The 22,634-nt window shown below is 44.6% G+C and overlaps 3 protein-coding genes across 7 annotated transcripts in view; 2 read left to right on the forward strand and 1 right to left on the reverse strand.

Annotated features, from left to right (window-relative positions):
- LOC134450736 (regulator of nonsense transcripts 1-like) overlaps positions 1-3,608 on the forward strand; it is a 21,403-nt gene extending 17,795 nt beyond the window's left edge. For all 4 annotated transcript variants that reach the window (XM_063200689.1, XM_063200690.1, XM_063200692.1 and 1 more), the window contains 2 exons: positions 323-442; positions 1,172-3,608. In XM_063200689.1, the coding sequence (XP_063056759.1) occupies positions 323-439 (117 nt within the window). In that variant the 3' untranslated portion in view covers positions 440-442; positions 1,172-3,608. The remainder of the gene's footprint in view (positions 1-322; positions 443-1,171) is intronic.
- ddx49 (DEAD (Asp-Glu-Ala-Asp) box polypeptide 49) lies at positions 3,381-12,671 on the reverse strand. The gene is made up of 13 exons (XM_063200693.1): positions 12,390-12,671; positions 12,123-12,246; positions 11,871-11,956; positions 11,606-11,727; positions 8,813-9,000; positions 8,392-8,532; positions 8,021-8,096; positions 7,852-7,928; positions 7,423-7,520; positions 7,136-7,210; positions 6,199-6,287; positions 6,000-6,071; positions 3,381-3,864 (listed from the first exon to the last, which is right to left on the reverse strand). Exons 1-13 carry the CDS (start codon positions 12,502-12,504, stop codon positions 3,700-3,702), a joined length of 1,428 nt encoding a protein of 475 aa, XP_063056763.1. The 5' UTR covers positions 12,505-12,671; the 3' UTR covers positions 3,381-3,699.
- Positions 12,672-13,264: 593 nt separating this feature from the next.
- Positions 13,265-21,296, forward strand: klhl26 (kelch-like family member 26). 2 transcript variants are annotated; one of them, XM_063200042.1, is made up of 6 exons: positions 13,265-13,693; positions 14,507-14,689; positions 16,622-16,757; positions 17,205-17,471; positions 19,462-19,779; positions 20,294-21,296. In XM_063200042.1, the coding sequence occupies exons 1-6, from the start codon at positions 13,650-13,652 to the stop codon at positions 21,155-21,157; spliced, it is 1,812 nt and encodes a 603-aa protein (XP_063056112.1). In that variant the 5' UTR covers positions 13,265-13,649; the 3' UTR covers positions 21,158-21,296. The 2 variants fall into 2 exon arrangements, with proteins under 2 accessions (XP_063056112.1, XP_063056114.1); XM_063200044.1 differs by having other exon boundaries at positions 13,279-13,302.
- Positions 21,297-22,634: the final 1,338 nt, after the last annotated feature.

Consider the following 22,634-nt stretch of genomic DNA (forward strand, 5'->3'; position numbering starts at 1 on the left):
TTTTCTATTTCCCGATTTGAAAATGAAAATCGATTGGCCAGAAGATCCACGGACCCACCATCTTCCCTGTAATAATCCCTCTACCAGGGATGGGCTGTGGTGTGCTTCCTCCTGTCATTGTGAACTTAAATACACTGTTGTCTCTGGTCTCAAATTACACTGTTGCCCATTGCTTTGCCAGTATTGCACATGCTTCTAGTTGTACGAGTGGCGTTTGCAGAATCCTCTTTGGTGCATAAATGATAGCATGTCGCTTCCTCCACTCCTGACCCCCCCCCCCTCTCTCTCTCTCTCCCTCCCGTGTTTGCCGTGTGCCCTACAGGACAGCTACCTGGGCGACGAGTTCAAGTCTCAGATCGATGTGGCGCTGTCTCAGGACTCCACATACCAGGGGGAGCGTGCCTACCAGCATGGAGTGCCTGGACTGTCGCAGTATTAAAATGTAAGTGTGGCCGTCTCAAAACGGGGTGGGCGTTGGGCCTACTTCAGGCAACTTTTGCATACTCTTGCATTATTAAATAATTACACTTAGAACTAGTTATTGGATACTTTTTATTGGAATCCTCAAATTTGCGTTGCTCACACTAGCAAGGTTAGAACACTTCACATTAGAGGTGCACCTAAATGAAAATTTGTGGCCGAAACCGAAACCGAATAATAATTGATCACTTGGCCGAATACCGAAACCGAATATTACAAATCAGTTAAAAGTTATCAAAAGTTAGGTTTTTCACAATTTTTAAATGTTGCTTAAATCTACGGCTTACAATAAATGTTTAGACATGCTTTTGAAAGAAAATAAATGTGCATTTGAAGTCTTCAAATGTTAGAGTAGAACTGAAATTAGGGTAATTAATGCCCATTTTCAATTCATTTTCTATTCGGCCTCCGATTCGTCCACTCAATTGGCTTTCGGCCGAAAACCGGAAATGTCTTTTTTTGCGTTTTCAGCCGAATATTTTCTGCGGCCAAATTTTCGGTGCACCTCTACTTCACATTGAGATGACCTGTGTGTTCTTGGCGTCCTTATAATCCATATGTCTGTGGCTGCAGTGCGTTGTAGAAGGGTGTATGTGTCTCCTTTATAATCCATATGTCTGTGGCTGCAGTGCGTTGTAGAAGGGTGTATGTGTCTCCTTGACGTCCTTGTTTTCCTGCTGTGCTTCCCCAGGGTGACTGGATTGGCTCGAGGCGCAAGCTGAGCTTGGTTCAACTGCATTTTATTCTGGGGAAACACTAAAGAAACAGCACATGGAGACCTGATTCCTTCTGCCACGACTGGAGCACCACTCTGTGATGGCGACGGGAACAGAGACCAACCACTCACAGGAAGAGGAGGAGCATCAACAGGAAACTGAGTGAGAGCAAGAGAGATGGAGGGAGAGGAGAGAAGAGAGGGAAGGCAAGAGCGAAAGAAGGAAGGGAACAAAACCAGGAGGGGAGGATGGCTGCCAGCCTGCGGAGAAGAGGAAGAGGAGGAGAGGAGAGGAGAGTAGAGGGCACATCTGGGGGGAGGACGTGGCGTTTGCTCTGGTCCACACACCAGACGAGTGCACGTCTCTCACCACCCCAGACCCACCAACCACACCCACACCGCTCCCACCCAGGTGGGCAGAGAGGACGAGGGGAGGAGGGGGAAGGGAGGGGCAGGGAGGGGCCCTCTGGGCTGAGAGAGGGGGAGCCCAGGGCCCTAGCCGGTGGGTCCCTCCAGTAGCAGCCGCGTGGCAGAGAGGCGTGCAGACGCACAGTAACACAGTAAAGTTTGACCTTCATCTCCGAGCTGACTGGTTGTTGAGGCCTGCTTCATGTTCTGTCATGGGTGATCAGAGTCCTGTGAGAGAGCATTGGTACATTTGAACTTGTTCTCAAATCCCGACTTAACTGATGGCCAACGTTGTTTCCAAAAAAAAATGAGCTGTTTGAAAAGTAAAAGGGTAAAAAAAGAAAACAAAGCAAAAAAAAAAATGAACGGCAAAGTCTGCCCTCCGCTGTGGTGTCCATGCCGTGCCCAGCTTCTAATTTTAACCAGCTTTTAGGCCTGAATGAGCACCGAGCGCATCTCGGTGCAAACACTCATTGGCTCGTCAACCTGGTCTTTCATTATTATTAGGTTACTTTGAAATAATAAGGTGAAATTATTCCAGGCATTTAGGTATGGACCTTTCTAAGTTCACTGGCCCCTATTCTGATTTTTTTAATGTGCTGAACTTGATGTGAAGCATCTCAACATGTTATGAGTTTTACTTCTAAGCATCATGTTGTTCAAAAGAGAGAGAGGGGAAAAAACAAAACTCGTCCAGGTGGTTCAGTACCTCATTTCCACTATCATTAATTCACTTTTTTTCCTTGAAGTCTTCAGACTTTGCTCAGCCACTTGTGGACTGTGATCAGATCCATGCAAGGCAGAATGCGAAGTTGAATGAGTTGGTGTGTTTTTTTAGTTGTTTACAAATCTACTCTGTTTTCGGTCTTGATGGTTTTCTTTTCACAGTGGTCCTTTGTGGGGATGAAATGTGACAGTGGTCACGGTAAATCTTCAGCTCCATGTGTATGCCTAGTGCGACAGAATAGGAGACTCTATCAGCTCAGACTAAAGGCTCCCAGCCCTCTCCAAAGGACTGCTTATAGCAAAGTCCCCCATGAACGGAGAGGCTGTCTGGCCAAGTAAAGTGATTGTTTTCTCTTTTTTCCGGCTTTATTTTGAAGTTCTGTAGATTTTTTTCCTTTCTTTTCAAGTTTATGCAAATAATTTATCACAATCATATGACTATATCTGAGTATATGTGATATTAACTTTGGTCTTCAGTAGGAACTGAACTTCAGCATCAGTGCCCAGCATGTGAGATAATCCTGGTTTGACCAAGTCATGATCATGAGTGGTAGACTGGTGCAGACCAGCACATGCAAGACAGGACTATTCACATTGGGTTATGAAATGACACAATAGACCTCTGTGACATTGTTTGCTGTGCTTTCCTGTAAAATGTCTTTCAAGTTGTAGATGCCTATATATGATGTAGGATTCACACTTGTGTTTGCTATTGTGTGTATTTGTGGATAGATGAACAGTTCCTTTTTCCATATACTTACTCTTACAATTGCAAGCTAAGCGTGAAGAAGGCTGTTGAGTTAAGCATTAGACAAATGTACCCTTGTAGTAGTAACCCCCTTTTGATTTACACATCTACAGAAGGCAAGACCTCCTTTACGGTCATTTCTTTAGGCTTTTGGTTTCATGACAATCATGAATACAGTGATTTCAAGCAGACATATGGTCATCTAAATTACCATGACGAGAAGAGGATGATTAACATAGGAGGACTGTAAAGCTCACGAGTAGAAATGAAGCCAAAGTAATAATTGGTCAAAAATACAAAAGCTTCAATTGTTTTCCTTTGATTGTGTTATATTATCCCCAAAACAGGGATCTCCTATTTCCCTTCCCACCCAGTCAACCAATAGTCCGCCAGGAGGCACAGGGTTGCACCTTCGTTGTGATGTTTTCATGTTGGCTTTGGGGCTGTTTTCACCTGCGTTGACCTTTGTATATCACATTCCTTTAAGGTTGATTTTTATTTTTCAATAAAGCTTTAAAGCGCTCACATTCACTTGAAGTGTGCTGGTGGCTTTTCTGGAGTCCGCTTAAAAGAAAGGACAGCGTTCAATGTCAAGTTGTACTGATAATGTCCTGTGTGTGTGTTATGTTGCCTGTTGTTTTGTTTGGACACTCTTCTGTGCCTTCTTCCGATTTGACTGATCTCGTTTGTTCTTCTGAATCGTTTTCTGAATTTTCTCCTTGAATTTCTTATTCTGCTTCTTGATCTTCAGGAGTTCTGCTTTGCGTTTGTCCTCCTTGTCTGGATCCTGTAACATTTAACATCCAAACATGAATGTCTGCCATGATCCAGTCAGTATAGAAACACCATATCAAGTCATCTGTAGCTCATGCAATATATTACCAAAATATTTGCGCACCCATCCAAATTATCAGAATCGGTTGTCCTAATCACTGGCCAAAGGGGTATAAAACAAAGCACTTAGGCATGCAGACTGTATTTACAAACATTGGTGAGAATGGGCCACTCTCAGGAGCTCAGTGAACTCCAGTGTGGAACTGTCATCGGATAGGATAACACCAGTACCATCAAATCCAGTTATGACATGTCCTCGCTCATGCGTATTCACTGTTGGGAAAGTTACTCAAAAACTGTAATGCACTACTTATTAGATGTTACTGTCATTTAAAAGTAATGCCTTACATTACAACATTACTTTTTTTAGAAGTAAGGCATTACACTACTTTTGCATTACTTTTAGTTACTTTAGCCAAAATGACTGGAAATAAGGATTTGGCAATCTACAGTGCAAATCTATGAGGTGGCATGACTTTCACCTGCCATCCACAAGTCGTTTTGGAAGCCTGCAGACTGAAAACCAACATTTTCAGGAATTGCGTCTTACCCACATACAATAAGGCCAAAGAAAAATAAAAGTTTGGTTCCGGTTGGTTGTCAGGTTTGGTCATCGTCCGGTCTGATTTTTTTTTTTAATCCAATTTTTTTTTCAATTTCTTTTTGTTTTTATGTCCGACCCCCCCAAACCCCCCACATGCGCCAGATTTTGTCATAAACGTTGTTGAACAATGCCAAGGACGATAGTGGAGTTGAGGCTTGATAAGTAGGCCTACAGCTGAAGCTACAATGAAATATAATAAGCATTAATGAGCCAAGAGGCCTATAATATTTTAATTTCAAATTGATTTATTTCAATTTTAGTGATGTTTAGTTGAACAAAAGTGAGGGGGGTGCAACGTACTCATCCCCCCGTCGGATAGCCTACCCTGCCGTGTCCCTGTCTCGTGCGAATGGACCGTCAAATTGTTTGTAGGCTACTGTTTTCGACGTGGAAAGCGGTTTGGGTTTCAAGTACAGTGTGCATTTAACTTAAATGTTCTTGGCGTCCTTATTTTCAATGGAGTCAAAGTAGTGGGCATATATCCATCTTGAAAACGAGCAAGCTGGATCTTCTGGATCGGTCATCCTTTGTCAGCCTGCCATTTCGAGAGACGAAGCGTGAAAGAGGAAGCAATGTTCTGCGTGAAACTTTAAAATCTCTGCGCGGACGTAGGCTATCATAGGCAATAGCTGATCTCACGGTGATCCGCGAACATTGTATAAAGAAAACAAAATACCCACACAAAATTTAGGTGAAAAAAATGCGTTGTAATGTGCAAGTTACTTGCATTGTAACGAGGACATATTACCGATTTTTTCCCCTGTAATCAGTTACATTACTGCGTTACTCAAAAAGGTAATGCATTACAGTAATTAGTTACTTTTGTAACGAGTTACTCCCAACACTGCGTATTCCACATTCAACCGGCAGCTTTATAATAAGAAAATGGAAGTTTGGGAACAACAGCAACTCAGCCACGTAAACTGGCGGAGGGGGGTTAGCGGATGCTGAGGCCCATTAATACGGAGACGTCGTCAACTCTGCAGTCAATTGGATGAACTTGACAGAGACCTGACCTGAACTCAATACTTGTAGAACACTTGTTGAAATTAATGAATTAGAGCAGACACTGAGCCAGGACTAATTGACCAACATCAGTGTGTGTCACCTCACCAATGAACTTTAGGAAGAATGGTAAAAAAAAAAATCCTGTAAACACACTCCTCAAACTTATGGATTGCTTTCCTAGACGAGGTGAAGTTGTGTTGGCAGCAAAAGGGGGAGGAATATCATATTGAACTATATGGGTTATGCATGGGGAGCGAATACCATACCTGCAAACTCGTCACCTTTTTCCCCGCCAATTAGGTCATTCACGTGAATAGAAATAGAACCCTCGCTGTACACTGTCACCTTTTTTTCTTTGACGAGTTTGCAGGTCTGGAATACTCTTGGTAATAATAAAGTGTATTTTCAACAACATTGTAAATGATCAGTGCTCAAACAAGAAAACAATGTATAGTCTTCATATAACAGCGACTTGCCTTGCCCTCCAGAATCAGCTGTTTCCTCTTGTGAATCTCCTTCTTCTCATCAAAGTCTGACGACTCCAGCTTCTGTGAACGTCAATGCCACATGTTAGGCATGTCAAAAGACAGGAAGACATGTATGTAACTAAAGGCCTTTGTATACCCGGGTTAAGGCCTTAAAACAGAAGCATAACAATTATACGGCTGTACGTACGATTTCACACTTGCGCTTGGTCACGTTGACCTGAGTTAAGATCTTCAGAACTTCCTTCTCCTCCACTGGATTGGCCTTGAGTTTTGTTTCTGTAATCAACATCAAAATAGTCATTCACACACCACATACAAAAATCATGTCCACCACGACACCAATAATTCATTTACAGAAGAAAACAAATATATACAGAATACATATGAAACATGTACTGTACATTTCAATCATTGAAACTAAACACCTGTTAATAATACACAGTTATACGGGTGGTGCCGTTACTGCTTGGGTAGCAGTTGATAGTGCTGGTTCAGAAGAGCTATGGGCAGCCTAATTGGAACTAGCAGACCAGAGTGGGTACACTAAGAAGCTGGTTCAGGAGTAAACCAGGTGAAGTTAAGAGGTAAATCATCTAATAGAAGAGCCTGCCGTCCCCATTTTATTAAGAAAATGAGGACTCCAGGCTCTTCTACTAGATGATTTACTTTACTGATCTACTTTACTCCTGAACCAGCTTCTTGGTACATGCCCTGGAAATGCTGTGAGACAATGCCCTGAAATCCTGTGAGTGCGTTACAATATGTGACCTTGCCTCCTCCACTTGTGCTTGTTTCCTCGTACCAGGAAGTAGTATGTCATGATGACATCACTGACAACAGCATTATATTTCAATATCTTGCAAAAGCTCAATTGTAATGTATTTTTCTCATTTGCAATTGGGATGGTGAATGAAAAACAGTCCCTCAAAAGTTGTTGTTGCTAGGCTGACAGCTGGGAAACTTAATCGTTTTCTCCACGGAGGATGGGCCAGGAGGCGGGGCGAGGCCACAAGCACAAGTGGAGGAGGCAAGGTCACATATTGTAACGCACACCATGTGTACAGCTAGTGTTGATATGGGCTGCTGGGTTATTAGGTGCTTGTGTCGTAAGAACTCAAACTCACGGATCTGTTCCTCGATGGCGTTCACCAGGTGGATGTCGTACTGGGTCACCAGGGTTATGGCCATGCCGTTGCGTCCTGTGGGATTAATATGACACGCGTCACTCAGGAAAGTAAGAAAAAGTCGCACCATCCATCAACCTGTTTTTTTTTTCCATTATTATTTCACAGACACGATTCTGCGTTCTGCCTTCCACAAGGTAGCCCTTTTCAGTTTACATTCATGCGAGCTCAAATGTGGGGGGCTTAGCGCGCTGCACCACAGCGCCCCCAACAAGAATATGACTTACCTGCGCGGGCGGTTCTGCCCACTCTGTGAATGTAGGTTTTGGGCAGCCCTGGGGTGTTATGGTTGATAACCACCTGCACTGTTGGAATATCCAAACCCCTTTTGATGAGAGGAAAGAAAATATACATTAGTTCTTGATGTAGGATGACTGACATAGATTGAAGACAAGTTTAGGGGTGATGAGCTGGACAGGATGTAAAAGTTTTGCACAGCAGACATAAGAAAAATCCCACTTCTTCCTTTGGTAAAAGGAATCCAATCACTTAACTACGTAAGTAGACAGACATATGAGCTGTTAAATGATTTCCATTGATAGAAAAAAAAAACCTGCCAAACAACACGGAGCGTTGTAGCAAAAACAGGAAATGTCAAATCTTTGTAAAAGCCCAACCGTGCCTTCTCAAATGAATATTATGGGACACAAGTTTACCTTGAAGCTACATCTGTAGCAATGAGGATTTTGAAGACGTTGGACTTAAATTTTGCCAGGCTGGCAAATCGTTCTTTCTGGAAAACAGAAGAGAAGGGGCATCAGCTAAATTTGACTTCAAGCTGAGGTTGGAGGTTCTGAGTATAAGAATTAAGTCCACTGCCCATACCTGTTTCATCATGGAATGCAGCGAAATGGTTGGGAACTTAAACTCCCGCAGCATCATTGTCAGTAACTGGCAATTCCTGTTGGTTACAAAACAGAAAAAAACATTCACACAAGGTTTTCACTAGCTTTCAGGCTCCGTTTTGAAAATGCATTCATCTGGGCATCTTGTTTACACATGAAAGTTCCAGCTCCCAAAACAGATATTTTTAAAACCTGTCAAAATTGTGATATGTTTTATTTTTAATCCACATGCCGTGAAAATGGGATCAAAGTGTATACAGATGAAAAAAAATCCTCTTTTAAAAATAATGATATACATGTAACCAAGGCTCAAAACATTACCCAAGAGCCAATCATAATACTGCTACTTACTTGCAGGTGTTTGTAAAGATGATGATGGACCAGTCGTCGTGCTCATCCTGGAAGGTCTGTACCAGGTGCACCAGGTAGGCATCCTTCACCTTCTCTGGCGTCAGGATGTAGCGCTGGTCCAGCTCCTCCACTGTCCGAACCCTGAAACACAAAATCATATGGAACTGTGCCTGGCGATGACCCTGCGCTAGATTGCCAACCATCAGGATGAACAATTGTATGAACTATCAGGCTGTGCCCAATGTACTCCACTCTGTAATTTCTAAGATTAATTTACAAAACAAGTCATATTTTCACGTGAAGTGGCAAGACAATAAAACTAAACCAGGGGCCGAATAAATGGCGCTCGAAACATAGGTTCCCCGCCCCTGCTTCACACGGTCCATACAGAGCCGTCCTAGCTGACACCCATTCCACCTACTCGGACTTGCTCTCCCAGAAGAAGGGCTTGTTCATGGCGATGGTCTTCAGCTCCTCCAGGGTGTCGGTCAGGGTGGCGCTGAAGAGCAGGGTCTGGCGGCGGGCCGGCACCTTGCTGAGGATCACCTCCAGGTCTGCAGTGAAGTCCGTACAGCCCTGCTCCAGCAGCCGGTCCGCCTCGTCCATGATCTAATCACAGGAGACACACACGGAGGCCATTACCTTATCATAGAAGATGCACATGGAAATACATGAGTCTTAGCTGAAAGACAGTTCACTATCTTATCATAGGAGATGCACATGGATATGCATGAGTCTTATAGACAGACAGGACAGTCATCATTATCTTAACATAGGAGACACACATGGACATACATGGGTCTTAGTTTAAAGACAGTTCATTATCTTAACATAGTAGATACACATGGACATACATGGGTCTTATAGACAGACAGGACAGTCATATCTTATCATAGACTATTAGAGATGCACATGGATAAGCATGGGTCTTATAGACAGATAGGACAGTCATATCTTATCATAGACTATTAGAGATGCACATGGATATGCATGGGTCTTATAGACAGATAGGACAGTCATATCTTATCATAGACTATTAGAGATGCACATGGATATGCATGGGTCTTATAGACAGATAGGACAGTCATATCTTATCATAGACTATTAGAGATGCACATGGATATGCATGGGTCTTATAGACAGATAGGACAGTCATATCTTATCATAGACTATTAGAGATGCACATGGATATGCATGGGTCTTATAGACAGATAGGACAGTCATATCTTATCAAAGGGGATGCACACAGACATACATGGATCTTATAGACCAGTGGTTCTCAAAGTGGGGCGCAAGCCCCCATGGGGGGGGGCACGGAGGCATCACAGCGGGGGCCTGTGACATCTGATTTTGGGGGGTTTTCCCCCAAGGAAAGTACAAAGCGGATTCCAAAAATGTTGGGACACTTGGTATTTTGTGAATAAAATCAAAATGCTGGCATTTTCCAAAACATTCAATATGTTAATAAGGTACAGCATTGTGTACAGACAACTTATCAGTTGTTCAAGCCAAGCAGAATTATTGTTTGGGGTAACTATGTGATCATTTAAAACTTAAAACTTGCAACAAATTCCAAAAAAGTTGGGACAGGGCCAATAAAATGCTTTTCATGTTGGATAAGACAAAACACAACACAAGGAAGGAGACTTAACATTTAAATACTTTGACTGATGGCATGATTTTATTTAAAAAATAGATATTTTGATGTGCGAGACATGATTTCAGCAGCTCAACTGATCGGTGTGTTCTTCGACTTGTTTACCTTCTTGTTATGCTTAATACGTGGCATATCCTCACTGCAAGAAAACAATTTTGTCACCTGTTTACTCTTATGATGGAACCACACTGTTGGAACATAGTAGAGATTGAAATTTGCCATCATTATGGGGCAATATCTAAAGGCTGTGCTCCAAAATATAATGCCTTGGTAGCTATGTATGCTGTTTAAAGTCTGAATATATCATTCAACCCTCATTTTAATGCTCTACATGAGTAAGAAGACCATAACCAAGGCATCTCTGCACCCCATTGCCATCATATATGCAGTCTTTCAGACTGGCCACTAAATCAAGCTGAAGTATTCATTTTCTTCATAACCTGGAGGGTGCATGACTCCATGATTTTAAAAAAGAATGAAATATTTTCCATTCTGTAATCAGAGGACAGTTTCACATGTCTCCTAGGTCCATCTAGATTGAGCTTTGCTACTTGCAGCACTGTTTAATGTCTGCATCGTGTGCCTTAATCAAGTGTTGTGTTTATGGTCATTTTTTTCAACAGCTGTCATTGTTGGAGTGTCATAGTTTCCTTATTGACGATGGGTATGTCATGATCTCATAACTCGTTCAATGATTTCAGAGAACTCTACATCACAGAAATAGGCCTTATATGCCTGCAATTTTGAGAATTCAATCTTTCTGTGTAATAGATCAGTAATTAGTCCCTCAAAATCTTCGCTTCTGAGTGCCACAGCCTCTCTGTGATGGTATTTTATCTGTGCATTCATGTTTGCAGTCAATATAGCTCCTTTCAAAATATTCCTCCTTGTTTTATTTTTTAGAAATATTCAACTATTACAACATTTTTTGGCCCTGTCCTAACTTTTTTGAGATTTGTTGCATGGGTCGAATTTTAAATGACCACAGATTTCCCTCAAAACAATGCTTTTGCCTCATTTAAACTGTTCCTACGTTGACCTTGTGCCAGTGTGCATCTTATGCATGGATTGAATGTTTCGAAAATGCCAGCATTTTGATATTATTCACAAAATACCAAGTGTCCCAACTTTTTTGGAATCCGCTTGTATTTCCTGTCTCTCCAATAAGCAATACATTTTAAGCCCTCACCAACATTATATTATAAATTGTCATACATTTAATAGCATAGGAAATGAACACACGTCCCTTTTTAAAAAAATCTCACCAGTCACCTTTCCTTTGATTCTGCGCAGCGCAGCGATTGTAAAATCAGTCTGCGCAAGTACTGCTGTTGCTTGGGAGGGCTCGGAAGCATTCAGACTATCCGAATGGGGGAATGATGGGAAAAGTTTGAGAACCACTGTTATAGACAGACAGGTCTGCCTCAAGACAGTTCATTATCTTACCATGATCTTAAACAGACAGGTTTGTGCAGGGCCTTATAGACAGACAGATTTGACATCAAGTGTAACAGCTATGTCTATGAAATACTGACACACATTTAGCAGAATATTTACCAAAAATTTCAAATTGTTCATGCTGAAGGTGTTGGAGCTTCGGATGTGATCAGCAAGTCTCCCTGGCGTAGCGACGACAACATGTGGCTTTTTGGAAAGGTCCAGACCCTGGGCCACCATATCTGTCAACAGAAGGGTTGCCGCAGTAAAAACACAGTCATTGGTCAGTGTGCGTGTGTGCGTGTGTGTGTGTGTGTGTGTGTGTGTGTGTGTGTGCGTGTGTGCGTGTGTTGAAGAAGCGCATGCATGGACGAGGTTAGCCTACCCATCCCACCAACGATGATGACATCCTTCAAGCCTAAAGGTTTGCCCAATACTCGAAACTGCTCAGCAATCTGATATGCCAGCTCCCTATTACAGAAAGAGAGAACATTATAACATGGTTATCGTGCTCAATGTTATGAAGAAGCAGTCTACTGTTCTGTTCTGTACAATGTACATACAGTATGTAGACGTCCTTGGTTCTGCATTTTGACATTCATCCATCGTGACGCCAACTTGACAGCTGTTTACCAACCTGGTGGGGGTGAGGACTAGACAAAAGATGCCGTATGGATCTTCAGATAACTTCTGTAGCACTGGGAGGACAAATGCAGCAGTCTTTCCACTACCCGTTTTGGCACAGCCCATACAATCACGACCTGGATACAAACCAAGGCAAACAACAAGATCTTCCATAAACCTCATGTGTAGGCCTACAGCCCAAGTAGGAAAGTATCAACTACAGACGACAACATACTGAAATGCTTACAGTTGTTTCCAAAACGTAGTGTTTCTGACTTACCTTCTAAAATAGCTGGTATGCAGTTTTGTTGAACAGGAGTTGGCTTACCAATGCCCAGTTGTTTACATTGTTGTATTAGCCAGTCTGATAAACCCAGAGAGGAGAAATCCGCCATTTTCTCCGCAATGGGGACACTAATGCATCTACAGTTGAACACTTGACTGACAATAAGGTAACCGACTAGTTTGGGGTATAAAAATAAGCAATTTCACCAGTATGTCTACACGCGTAACATTAGCCTCGTGGCTGTCCTTCCTTACTGAACTATTGTTGGCGATGTACTCAGTAACATTACATTACTGCCCCCTACTGGATCGGAGTAGAGCTCGATGAAGTTGCAAAGCGCAAACGCATTGGACATTACGCAATCCAAAACAAACTTTGATGATGTGTACATTTGCAGACTACTATGTTACTATAATTATTAATTTCAATGATCGTCAAATGCTTCACGGATATTGCATGGGGTCAAATCAATTAATGTTTCCCTTCAAGTTTTTTTTCTTTTGTTTGTTTATGATATTCTCTATCTGTCTTTTTTTGTCTGCTTGTTTTGTGTTTGTTTGTTTGGTTGGTTGGTTTGGTTGTTTCTTTGTGACTGAGCGTCAGTAGGTCTAAAACAAAACACGAATGCAGCTAGCCTGATTTAACACTGTTGCGCATGAAAATGCTGCGATCATAATATTAGGCCTACAGATCATACACCGATCGAGATGTTTTGACCCACTTTGTGATTTTGTTTAACTCTTTCAAAGCAAGAACGGTCCATGACTGGCTGGTATGTGGTCCGACACTGTGGAGTATGGGGAGCGACACTGGAGCTCTCCACCGCACTGGAGCGCTGACATCAGTCGTGTGTACTCCGTCACAGCTGGTGGCAGTACCCTTCGCGGCCAAGTAGGCGGACCAGCTGGTAAGGAAAGTAGCAAGAGGATGGATAATCAGAGCCATAACATTTTCTAATTTTAGGAGGATAATTGTAGCAACACTAATGCCTTTGTATCATGACTGGACTTAGTGCGGCTACTGTAATTCAAGTATAGCCTATGCGTACGAGGATGGCGTGGTGGAGGCTAGGTCACGGAAGCGATTTGTCAAATTATGTAACTCATTGACCAAATACATGTCATCGTTGACGAGAGGTAGTTGATGATTGATTGTTGATTCCTTAATTTCGTGGTTACTCGGGGAGAGCGTGCCGACATGGTGAGCAGCTTTATGAGCGCATGATGCCCTCTGCAATTTACTTTGTAATCGAAGATGGCGGAGCTAGATGGGGAGTTCTCAGAGCGCTCTCAGAACAGGTGAGGATGCAATGAAAAGTCAAACATATGTAAACCAATAGGTCTTCTGCTTGACATTTTATTCGTAATTGTTATTTGTGGACATGCTAATGGGAACGCCGACATTTCGCGTGGATACTGAGAAGGCGTTTGTGTACGCGCTGACTGGTTGAGAAGGAAATTCCATGGGCAGCGTTCGTGACGCGCGGGTGGTGTTACTTCAATTTGTTGGCAATGTCGATTTTCTGGCCATTTGGGCTGTAATTTCTTCCTCTCACCAAGCCCTCAGGTTTCGAGTATCAGTCTGCCCATCAATAATGTAAACAGCTCTCCTCCTCTTCTACTGCACCCTGCTGCGAATAGCAACACATCTAGAGCTACAAACATTTTGATATGCAACCACACATCATATAAAAATGAATGTGGATTCTGCAAGTAGTGATTTACTAAAAGGTGGACTGTTATGTTATCGATGCACATGCATTTAGAATGGAAATGGCAAGCACAGTATTGACCTTGCCGTGCGTAATGGTCTTTGTTCAGGTATTGGAGGGAGTCTTATTAATGTGTGCATTTGCGAATAGATTACAGTGTTGTCTAAGCCTCTCTGCAAGCAGCCTGGGGAGATGTCTTTCAAAACACTAAATAATTTAGAGGGCTTGCCAGTCGAAAGTTCAGTGTTGACGGCAGTTCTGGGAAGTCAGTGGCAAGCTATGGATGTTATTGACCACCAAAAAACCCTCAACGTCACGTTCACAGTGCTGATATTGCCTAAATACTTAAGACAATGACTTACTGATCGACCTTCTAACTCGTCTTGTTTTTCCTTTGCAGTATGGCTAACAAGAATAGCACCCTGCGTTGCACGTTTTCTGCTCCCACACATAGCACCACCCTCCTACAAGGGTTGTCAGCCCTGCGGGAACAAGGACAATTGCTCGACGTAGTTTTGGCCATCAACGAGGAGCGCTTCCAGGTCCATAAGGCAGTTCTCGCCTCCTGCAGTGACTACTTCAGGTGAGCTGGAAAGTCTGGCTGTCAGAGGCAAAGCATTGAAAACATTCCATGATATAATGTGCTCTCAGTGTCTTACTTGACTGTGACAATACTAGTCAGCCTGATCTCCAAAAATTCTGTGCTCCTGGACACGGATGTTAAGGACACGAAATCCGTGTCCAGGAGCACGGATTTTTCCAAAATTCCGTGCTCCTGGACACGGAATTGTTTTCCGTGCTCCTGGACACGGAATTGTTTTCCGTGATGGGCACACAGAAGTGCTTTCTATAGGCTATTACCACAGCACTGTGTTAACTATATAATTAGAAAATACATACCAAATGCTAATCCTAAACAAAATGATGCTATAGCAATTTAAGTTGTGCCCTGACCAAAACATTCCCTAACCTTAACCTGTCATTAAAGACATATTTTTGAGAAATACCTTTTCCAGTTGGTTGCTAGGCTATCAAATTCATATAATGAATGAAAGAAAACTAGCTGTGCCCAGACCAAAACAATCCCTAACCCTAACCTGTCAGTAAGAAATGTTTTTTTTGGAGAAAATTTTTTTGAAATTAGAAAAATCCTGAGAAAACACAAGACTGTGGAAACATAGAGCTGTGGGAGTATAGAGAGCAATTCTGTGTGTCCATCACGGAAAATAATTCCGTGTCTAGGAGCACGGAATTTTGGCAAAATCCGTGCTCCTGGACACGGATTTTGTGTCCTTAACATCCGTGTCCAGGAGCACGGAATTTTGGAGATCATGTTGCAGCAGTCATTGTTTGTGTGACAGTTAACGGTTGTTTTTCACTGCAAAGAACGTTTGTAACTGCCACATAAAAGCATCCACGTTTGGTTAAGTGCCATGTCCTCTGTCTTGTCAACAATTCGTTGGTTTTGTCTCAGAATTGTTGGCACACCTCCTTTGGTCAGATGCGTAGGAGGGGATTCCCCGGGTCACCAACTTTAGAGACCACAAGAAAGCTCCCTCACTGTTCACCTTTACAGCATTAACTTACAACGTTTCAGTCTATTGACCTTCTTCAAGCAATTCAGTTGAACAGGGACCTTTTGTCCCATGTTGCCATTCTCCTCCCACCTTCTTGTCTCCCCCTTCCCTTGTCCTCTGTCTTCTCAACACTTCAATGCTTTTGTCTCATGTTCAAAATAAAGGGGACAGGACAGTGTTCCACAAGGAACTGGGAGTGCTCTCCTTTATTTGTAATATTTTTTATGGAATGAGCACCCCATTGCTCTTTTACTTTTATTGAAATGAGCATGTTATCAAGGTTTTTTGGCTTATTATATGGGCAGTCATGGGTAAGCGGTTAGGGTGTCAGACTTGTAGCCCAAAGGTTGCCGGTTCGACTGCCGACCCGCCAGGTTGGTGGGGGAGTAATCAACCAGTGCTCTCCTCCATGACTGGGGTAACCTGAGCATGGTACCGTCCCGCCGCACTGCTCCCTAGGGGCGCCAATGAGGGCTGCCCCCTTGCACGGGTGAGGCATAAACGCAATGTTGTTGTGTGCAGTGTTCACTTGTGTGCTGTGGAGTGCTGTGTCACCATGGGTTTCCCAATGAGGCTTTCACAGCTTTCACTTCACTTTATTTTGTCCCATGTTGCCATTGTCCTCCCACCTTCTTGTCTCCCCCTTCCCCTCTCCATTCTCTTCCCTTCCCCTCTCCCTTCCCTTGCCTTCCCCTCCCCTCCCCTCCCTTCCCTTCCCTTCCCTTGCCTTCCCTTCTCCATTCTCTTCCCTTCCCTTCCCCTCTCCCTTCCCTTCCCTTCCCTTCCCTTCTCCATTCTCTTCCCTTCCCTTCCCCTCTCCCTTCCCTTCCCTTCCCTTCCCTTCCCTTCCCCTCTCCCTTCTCTTCCCTTCCCTTCCCTTCCCCTCTCCCTCTCCCTCTCCCTCTCCCTTCCCTTCCCTTCCCCTCTCCGCCCTCCAGGGCCATGTTCACGGGCGGCATGAAGGAATCCAAGCAGGACACCATCGAGCTGAAGGGCCTGTCGGCGCGTGGCCTGAAGCACATCATCGACTTTGCTTACAGCTCGGAGGTGACGCTGGACCTGGACTGCATCCAGGTAGGTGTGTGTGTGTGAGAGAGAGAGAGAGAGCGAGAGAGAGAGCGAGAGAGAGAGAGAGAGATTATTTTCAATGTCTTATTTATATTTTGTTATATGTTTTAGTTTAACTGCACATTGGAGACTGGGTCCCTGCAATGTTTAAATAAAAAGAAAAGAACAAGAAAGAAGGAAAAACTGAGTGTGAAATCCATTTCCTAAACTTCTGTGCTGACCCTGTTACCGGTACATAGATTTTTGTCAATAAAGTACTCTTGACTCGACTTGACTTGACTGGAGGACGTGCTGGGGCCGGCGGTCATTGTGTCAATGTCATAAACGTTTTATTGTCATGAAAAGTCTGTCTTCACCATAACCGAATATCACTTAATGCCAACAGTCATACATTGACCTACATTATGACGCATCCATGACTGCATTATGTCACTGTTATGACGCTGCGTCCAGGACGTGCTGGGGGCCGCCGTCTTCCTGCAGATGGAGCCGGTGGTGGAGCTGTGCGAGGAGTTCCTCAAGTCGGCCATGAGCGTGGAGACCTGCCTCAACATCGGCCAGATGGCCACCACCTTCAGCCTGGCCTCGCTCAAGGAGTCGGTGGACGCCTTCACCTTCAGCCACTTCCTGCAGATCGCCCAGGAGGAGGACTTCCTGCATATCCCCATGGAGCGCCTCGTCTTCTTCCTGCAGAGCAACAAGCTGAAGAACTGCAAGGAGGTGCGCATGCCATTACATTACATTACATTACATTACATTACATTACATTACACTACATTACACTACACTACACTACATTACACTAAACTACATTACATTACACTAAACTACATTACATTACACTACATTACATTGCATTACATTACACCACATTACATTACACTAAACTACACTGCAAGGAGGTGCACATGACATTACATTACATTACATTACATTACATTACATTACATTACACTACACTACATTACATTACATTACATTACACTACATTACATTACACTAAACTACTCTGCAAGGAGGTGCGCATGACATTACATTACATTACATTACACTACATTACATTACATTACACTAAACTACTCTGCAAGGAGGTGCGCATGACATTACATTACATTACATTACACTAAACTACGCTGCAAGGAGGTGCGCATGACATTACATTACACTACATTACATTTGGCTGACGCTTTATAACCAAAGCAATTTTCAAACGAGGACATAATCATAGCCAGCATCACTACAAAGTGCACAGGAGATATATTATTATACATTACATTACATTACATTACATGGGCAGTCATGGGTAAGCGGTTAGGGCGTCAAACTTTGTAGCCCAAAGGTTGCCGGTTTGACTACCGACCCGCTAGGTTGGTGGGGGGAGTAATTAACCAGTGCTCTCCCCCATCCTCCTCCATGACCGAGGTACCCTGGGCATGGTACCGTCCCTTGCACGGGTGAGGCATAAATACAATTTTGTTGTGTGCATTTGTGTGCTGTGGAGCGCTGTGTCACAATGACGATGGGGAGTTGGGCTTTTGCTTTTTCAATCTTTCCGATCTAAAAGGCAGCATGGATACTTTCCCCAAAAACCCAGTCCAAGAGCAGGGAGAGGTCGAAAGATGATGACGCGTATTACTTGACAAACGGAAGCCATCACCACCACTGACACAATTGGCTATGGGCTACGTATATGGCAAATGATTAGGGGTGTAACGGTACACAAAATGGTATGGGAACAAAATAGAAAATCATTTTCTTCCTCAGAACGTTGTTAATTTCACCAAAATACAAACCAAAAAAAGGAAATACATTCAACCTTCCACTTTGGGTCGGAGATTTCATCAGTGTAAGAAATAGTACTTTCTCCTCAAGGTTTCACAAAGACCAAGCCTCTACACCCGTTTTTTCTTGCATTTTCTCTCAGGGTTCTGCGTGAGCCTCTGCATGTAGTAGCAGTATAAAACACGAACAGAGAAGCCTTTTACTCAACCTTTCGGTATTCGGTACAGCACTGTTCGATTCGGTACAGGTCTTTTCGGTACGATACGTCGGTTCGGTTCGATATCGTTACACCCCTACAAACACTCGTAACAGCCAATGAACGGACGTTGGCAACCCCAAAACACACCTCCCCTAGGGGAAATGCTGTAGGCGGTCGCCAGGCCATATCTCATTTGTGATATGGTCTAGTGTGAACCAGGCTAACTGGTTTCAGTCCCAGGAGCAGTATGGGGTCAGGTGCCTTGATCATGGGCAACCTCAGCTATGGAGTGTGGTAGGGAGTGGAAGGGTGGGATTCGAAACTAGCAACCCTCTGATCTAAAGCCCATCTCCTTAACTGTTGCGTCATGGCTGCCCACACATACAAGCATACAGCAAACTTCTTCCTACCACACACATCGTCTTTATTGCCCAGCACGTGTAGCGTGTTCTTTCTTATAGCCTCCACACACACAGCTCATAGCACTTTTTTTGCACTACTGCACCACTGCTCCCCCTCCTCCCCCTGCACTTTGACACTACTGCACTTGAAGACCCCCACCACTCACTCTGTGGCAATGCTGCACTTTAATCCTCCACCCCGCCCACACACACACACACACACACACACAATATGGACAATTCAGACGAACAACTAATTTCGCTGCATGTTTTGACTTCTGATAATCCTATGCCTGTTCCTCCTTGTAAAACCCCTTGTGACCTGTAGGTGGAGCTGTTCCAGGCGGCCATCCGCTGGCTGCAGCATGACGAGGGGCGTCGTGCGCGTGCCAGCGAAGTGCTGTGCCACGTGCGCTTCCCGCTCATGCGCTCCACGGAGCTGGTGGACCACGTGCAGACGGTGGACATCATGGTGGAGGACGTGAGCTGCCGCCAGTACCTGCTGGAGGCCTTCAACTACCAGATCCTGCCCTTCCGGCAGCACGAGATGCAGTGCCCTCGCACCCTCATCCGCTCCGACGCACTCTCGCTCATCGCCTTCGGCGGCACCCCGTACACCGACAACGACCGCACCGTCAGTGGAAAGGTACATCGTCGTCTTCTTTCAAGACTTGGGTTTTTTGTTTTAGCCAGGTCACACACCTTCCTAGTGACGCAATACCGTCAGTGTTGCTTCTAGTCAGGACAGGACCAATGCGAATATCGTTTCTGAGCTCCTGAAAAAATCGGGAGCTTCTCCCACTTTGTCGAACTCTACTCCCCTCTGCACTCCTCTATTCTACTCTCTACTGTACACTGTTCTGCTCTCCTCTATTCTCTCCACTCCTCCCCTGCCCTTTCCTCTATTCTCCTCTATTCTCTCCTTTCCTCTCCTCTCCTCCATTCTACTCTGCTCTGCTTTCCTCTCCCCTCCTTTCTTCTCCTCTGCTTTACTTTACTCTCCTCTGCTTTCCTTTCCTTTCCTCTATTCTCCCCTCTACTCTCTGCTCTCCTCACCTCTCCTCTCCTCTCCTCGGCTCTCCTCTCCTCTCCCCTCCTGTCTTCTGCTCTCCTCTCCTCTCCTCTCCTCACCTCTTCTCTCCTCTCCTCTCCTCCACCAGGTGTTCTTCCTCCCCGACGTCACGGCTCGTCAGTTTAAGGAGCTTGGTGAGATGGAGGGGGGTGGTTGCAGCCACGCGTGCGTGGCGGTGCTGGATAACTTCGTCTACGTGGTGGGCGGGCAGCACCTGCAGTACCGCAGTGGAGAGGGGGCGGTGGACGCCTGCTTCCGCTTCGACCCGCACCTCCGCACCTGGCTCCGCCTCCCCGCCATGCAGGAGGGCCGCATCCAGTTCCAGCTCAACGTGCTGCAGGGCCAGCTCTACGCCAGCGGGGGGCGCAACCGCTCCGGCAGCCTGGCCTCCGTGGAGCGCTACTGCCCCAAGAAGAACGAGTGGAGCTACGTGGAGTCGCTGAAGCGGCGCGTCTGGGGCCACGCCGGCGCCACCTGCGGGGACAAGCTGTACGTGTCGGGCGGCTACGGCGTCTCCGTGGAGGACAAGAAGACGCTGCACCGCTACGACCCCGCCGCCGACGCGTGGGACTTCAAGGCGGCCATGAACGAGGCGCGCGTGCTGCACGCCATGATCTGCGTGGGCGAGCGCGTGTACGCGCTGGGGGGCCGCATGGACCACATGGACCGCTGCTTCGACGTGCTGGCGGTGGAGTACTACGCCCCCGATGCTGACCAGTGGACCACGGTGAGCGCGCTCCGCACCGGCCAATCGGAGGTGGGCTGCTGCCTCCTGGGTAACAAAATCTACCTGGTGGGTGGGTACAACTGGCACCTGAACAACGTGACGAGCATCGTGCAGGTGTATAACACCGAGACCAACGAGTGGGAGCGAGATCTGCATTTTCCCGAGTCGTTTGCGGGAATCGCGTGCACGCCCATCATCTTACCACAGACTACGACCCAACGATGAGGTCACTGGGCCGAGTACACTGGAAAGGGATCCAAGCAAATACACTGACTGGCCACAAAAAGAGAAAAGGGAATGCTTCACTGGGTCCTGTATCCAATTAGTAAAAAAGGATACTCATCAAAAAAACTTGGGCGTCCAAACTTCCATGAAAAGATAAAAAAACACTATTTGAGGCACTCCTTACTAAAGTTAAAAAGCCTTTATTGAACACTAAAGTCTTTTTAACTTTAGTAAGGAGTGCCTCAAATAGTGTTTTTTTTATCTTTAAACTGACTGGCCATCTTGGGTACAGTAGGTTTGCATCACCCCCCCCCACCCCCCACCCACACACACATTTCTCACCACACACACACATGCATACTACAGTACATTCTCACACGTGTACATTACAAGCACTTACTGTCTTTCAGGCTTTTGTTGCAGACCAAAACTGTGCTGAAAACTCTCAGGATTTTACCTAGCTGGTGAGAATGCCTGGGGTACGGGAGGAGGAGGAGGAGGTGGTGGAGGGGGGAGGGGAAGGCAGGCCATAAACTCTGAATGTGAATTTCAGGTGCATTAAGTACATTTGAGGAGCATACTGACTTATTTTTTTTGTTTTCTTCTCTCTTGTCATATTCTTCCTTTTTCTGACCAATGTTGTTGTGCAGCACACCATTTACTGTACGTTTAATTAGGATCTGTGTTTTAACAGTGTTTTTGTTGTTGATGCTAAGGTGCCTGCCACGATGAACAACCAAGACTGACACATCAGACTTCTCATCTGCAATATCAGGATCATGCAATAACATGCCGGCTGGCTCGGCGTATATCCTTATTGAGCATTTAGTACAAGTATTGTGGGCGATAAATAGATTTCAGGATTCCAACAACATGCTGCAACTTGCAAGCATTCAATTTGGTGCCCCATATGAGTGACTGACATGGATTTGATCATTCCAACAATATGCCGCAACTTGCAAACATTCAAATTGGTGCATAAGTGCAAGGAGAGCTCCATTGTGATGAGGAATTGTGGTGGTGTGTGTAGACCTAAAAGAAACTGTCCTCATGTCTTGCATGTACTGAACGTATGTGAACCAGAACTGCGGTAAGGCGGGTTACACTTAACTTGACGGCAGCATCATATGCATGGCATGACTGTGTCAAATCGGTGTCATGGTACAGTCATGGAGGAGTCATAAACATGATATCAATGTCATAAACGTATGGTCATGAAAAGTTGACATTTTGCTACGTTTACAGGAGACATTTAATTTGGAATTAACTCTAATTAACGAACTTTAATTCTGAATAAAGCTTAATTCCGCTTTGAAAATGTCATAAACACCTTAACACCTCGCAATTCGGAATTGAATGAAAGATCAAAGTAAACTTGACGGAACTATTTAATTCTGAATTATTAATTCAAAATTAAAAACGTCATGTAACGTAGCAATTTTTAAGGCTGTCTATTCCATAACCGAATGTCACTTAA

Source organism: Engraulis encrasicolus, chromosome 6 (assembly GCF_034702125.1).
Source record: "Engraulis encrasicolus isolate BLACKSEA-1 chromosome 6, IST_EnEncr_1.0, whole genome shotgun sequence".
Classification (NCBI taxonomy): Eukaryota; Metazoa; Chordata; class Actinopteri; order Clupeiformes; family Engraulidae; genus Engraulis; species Engraulis encrasicolus.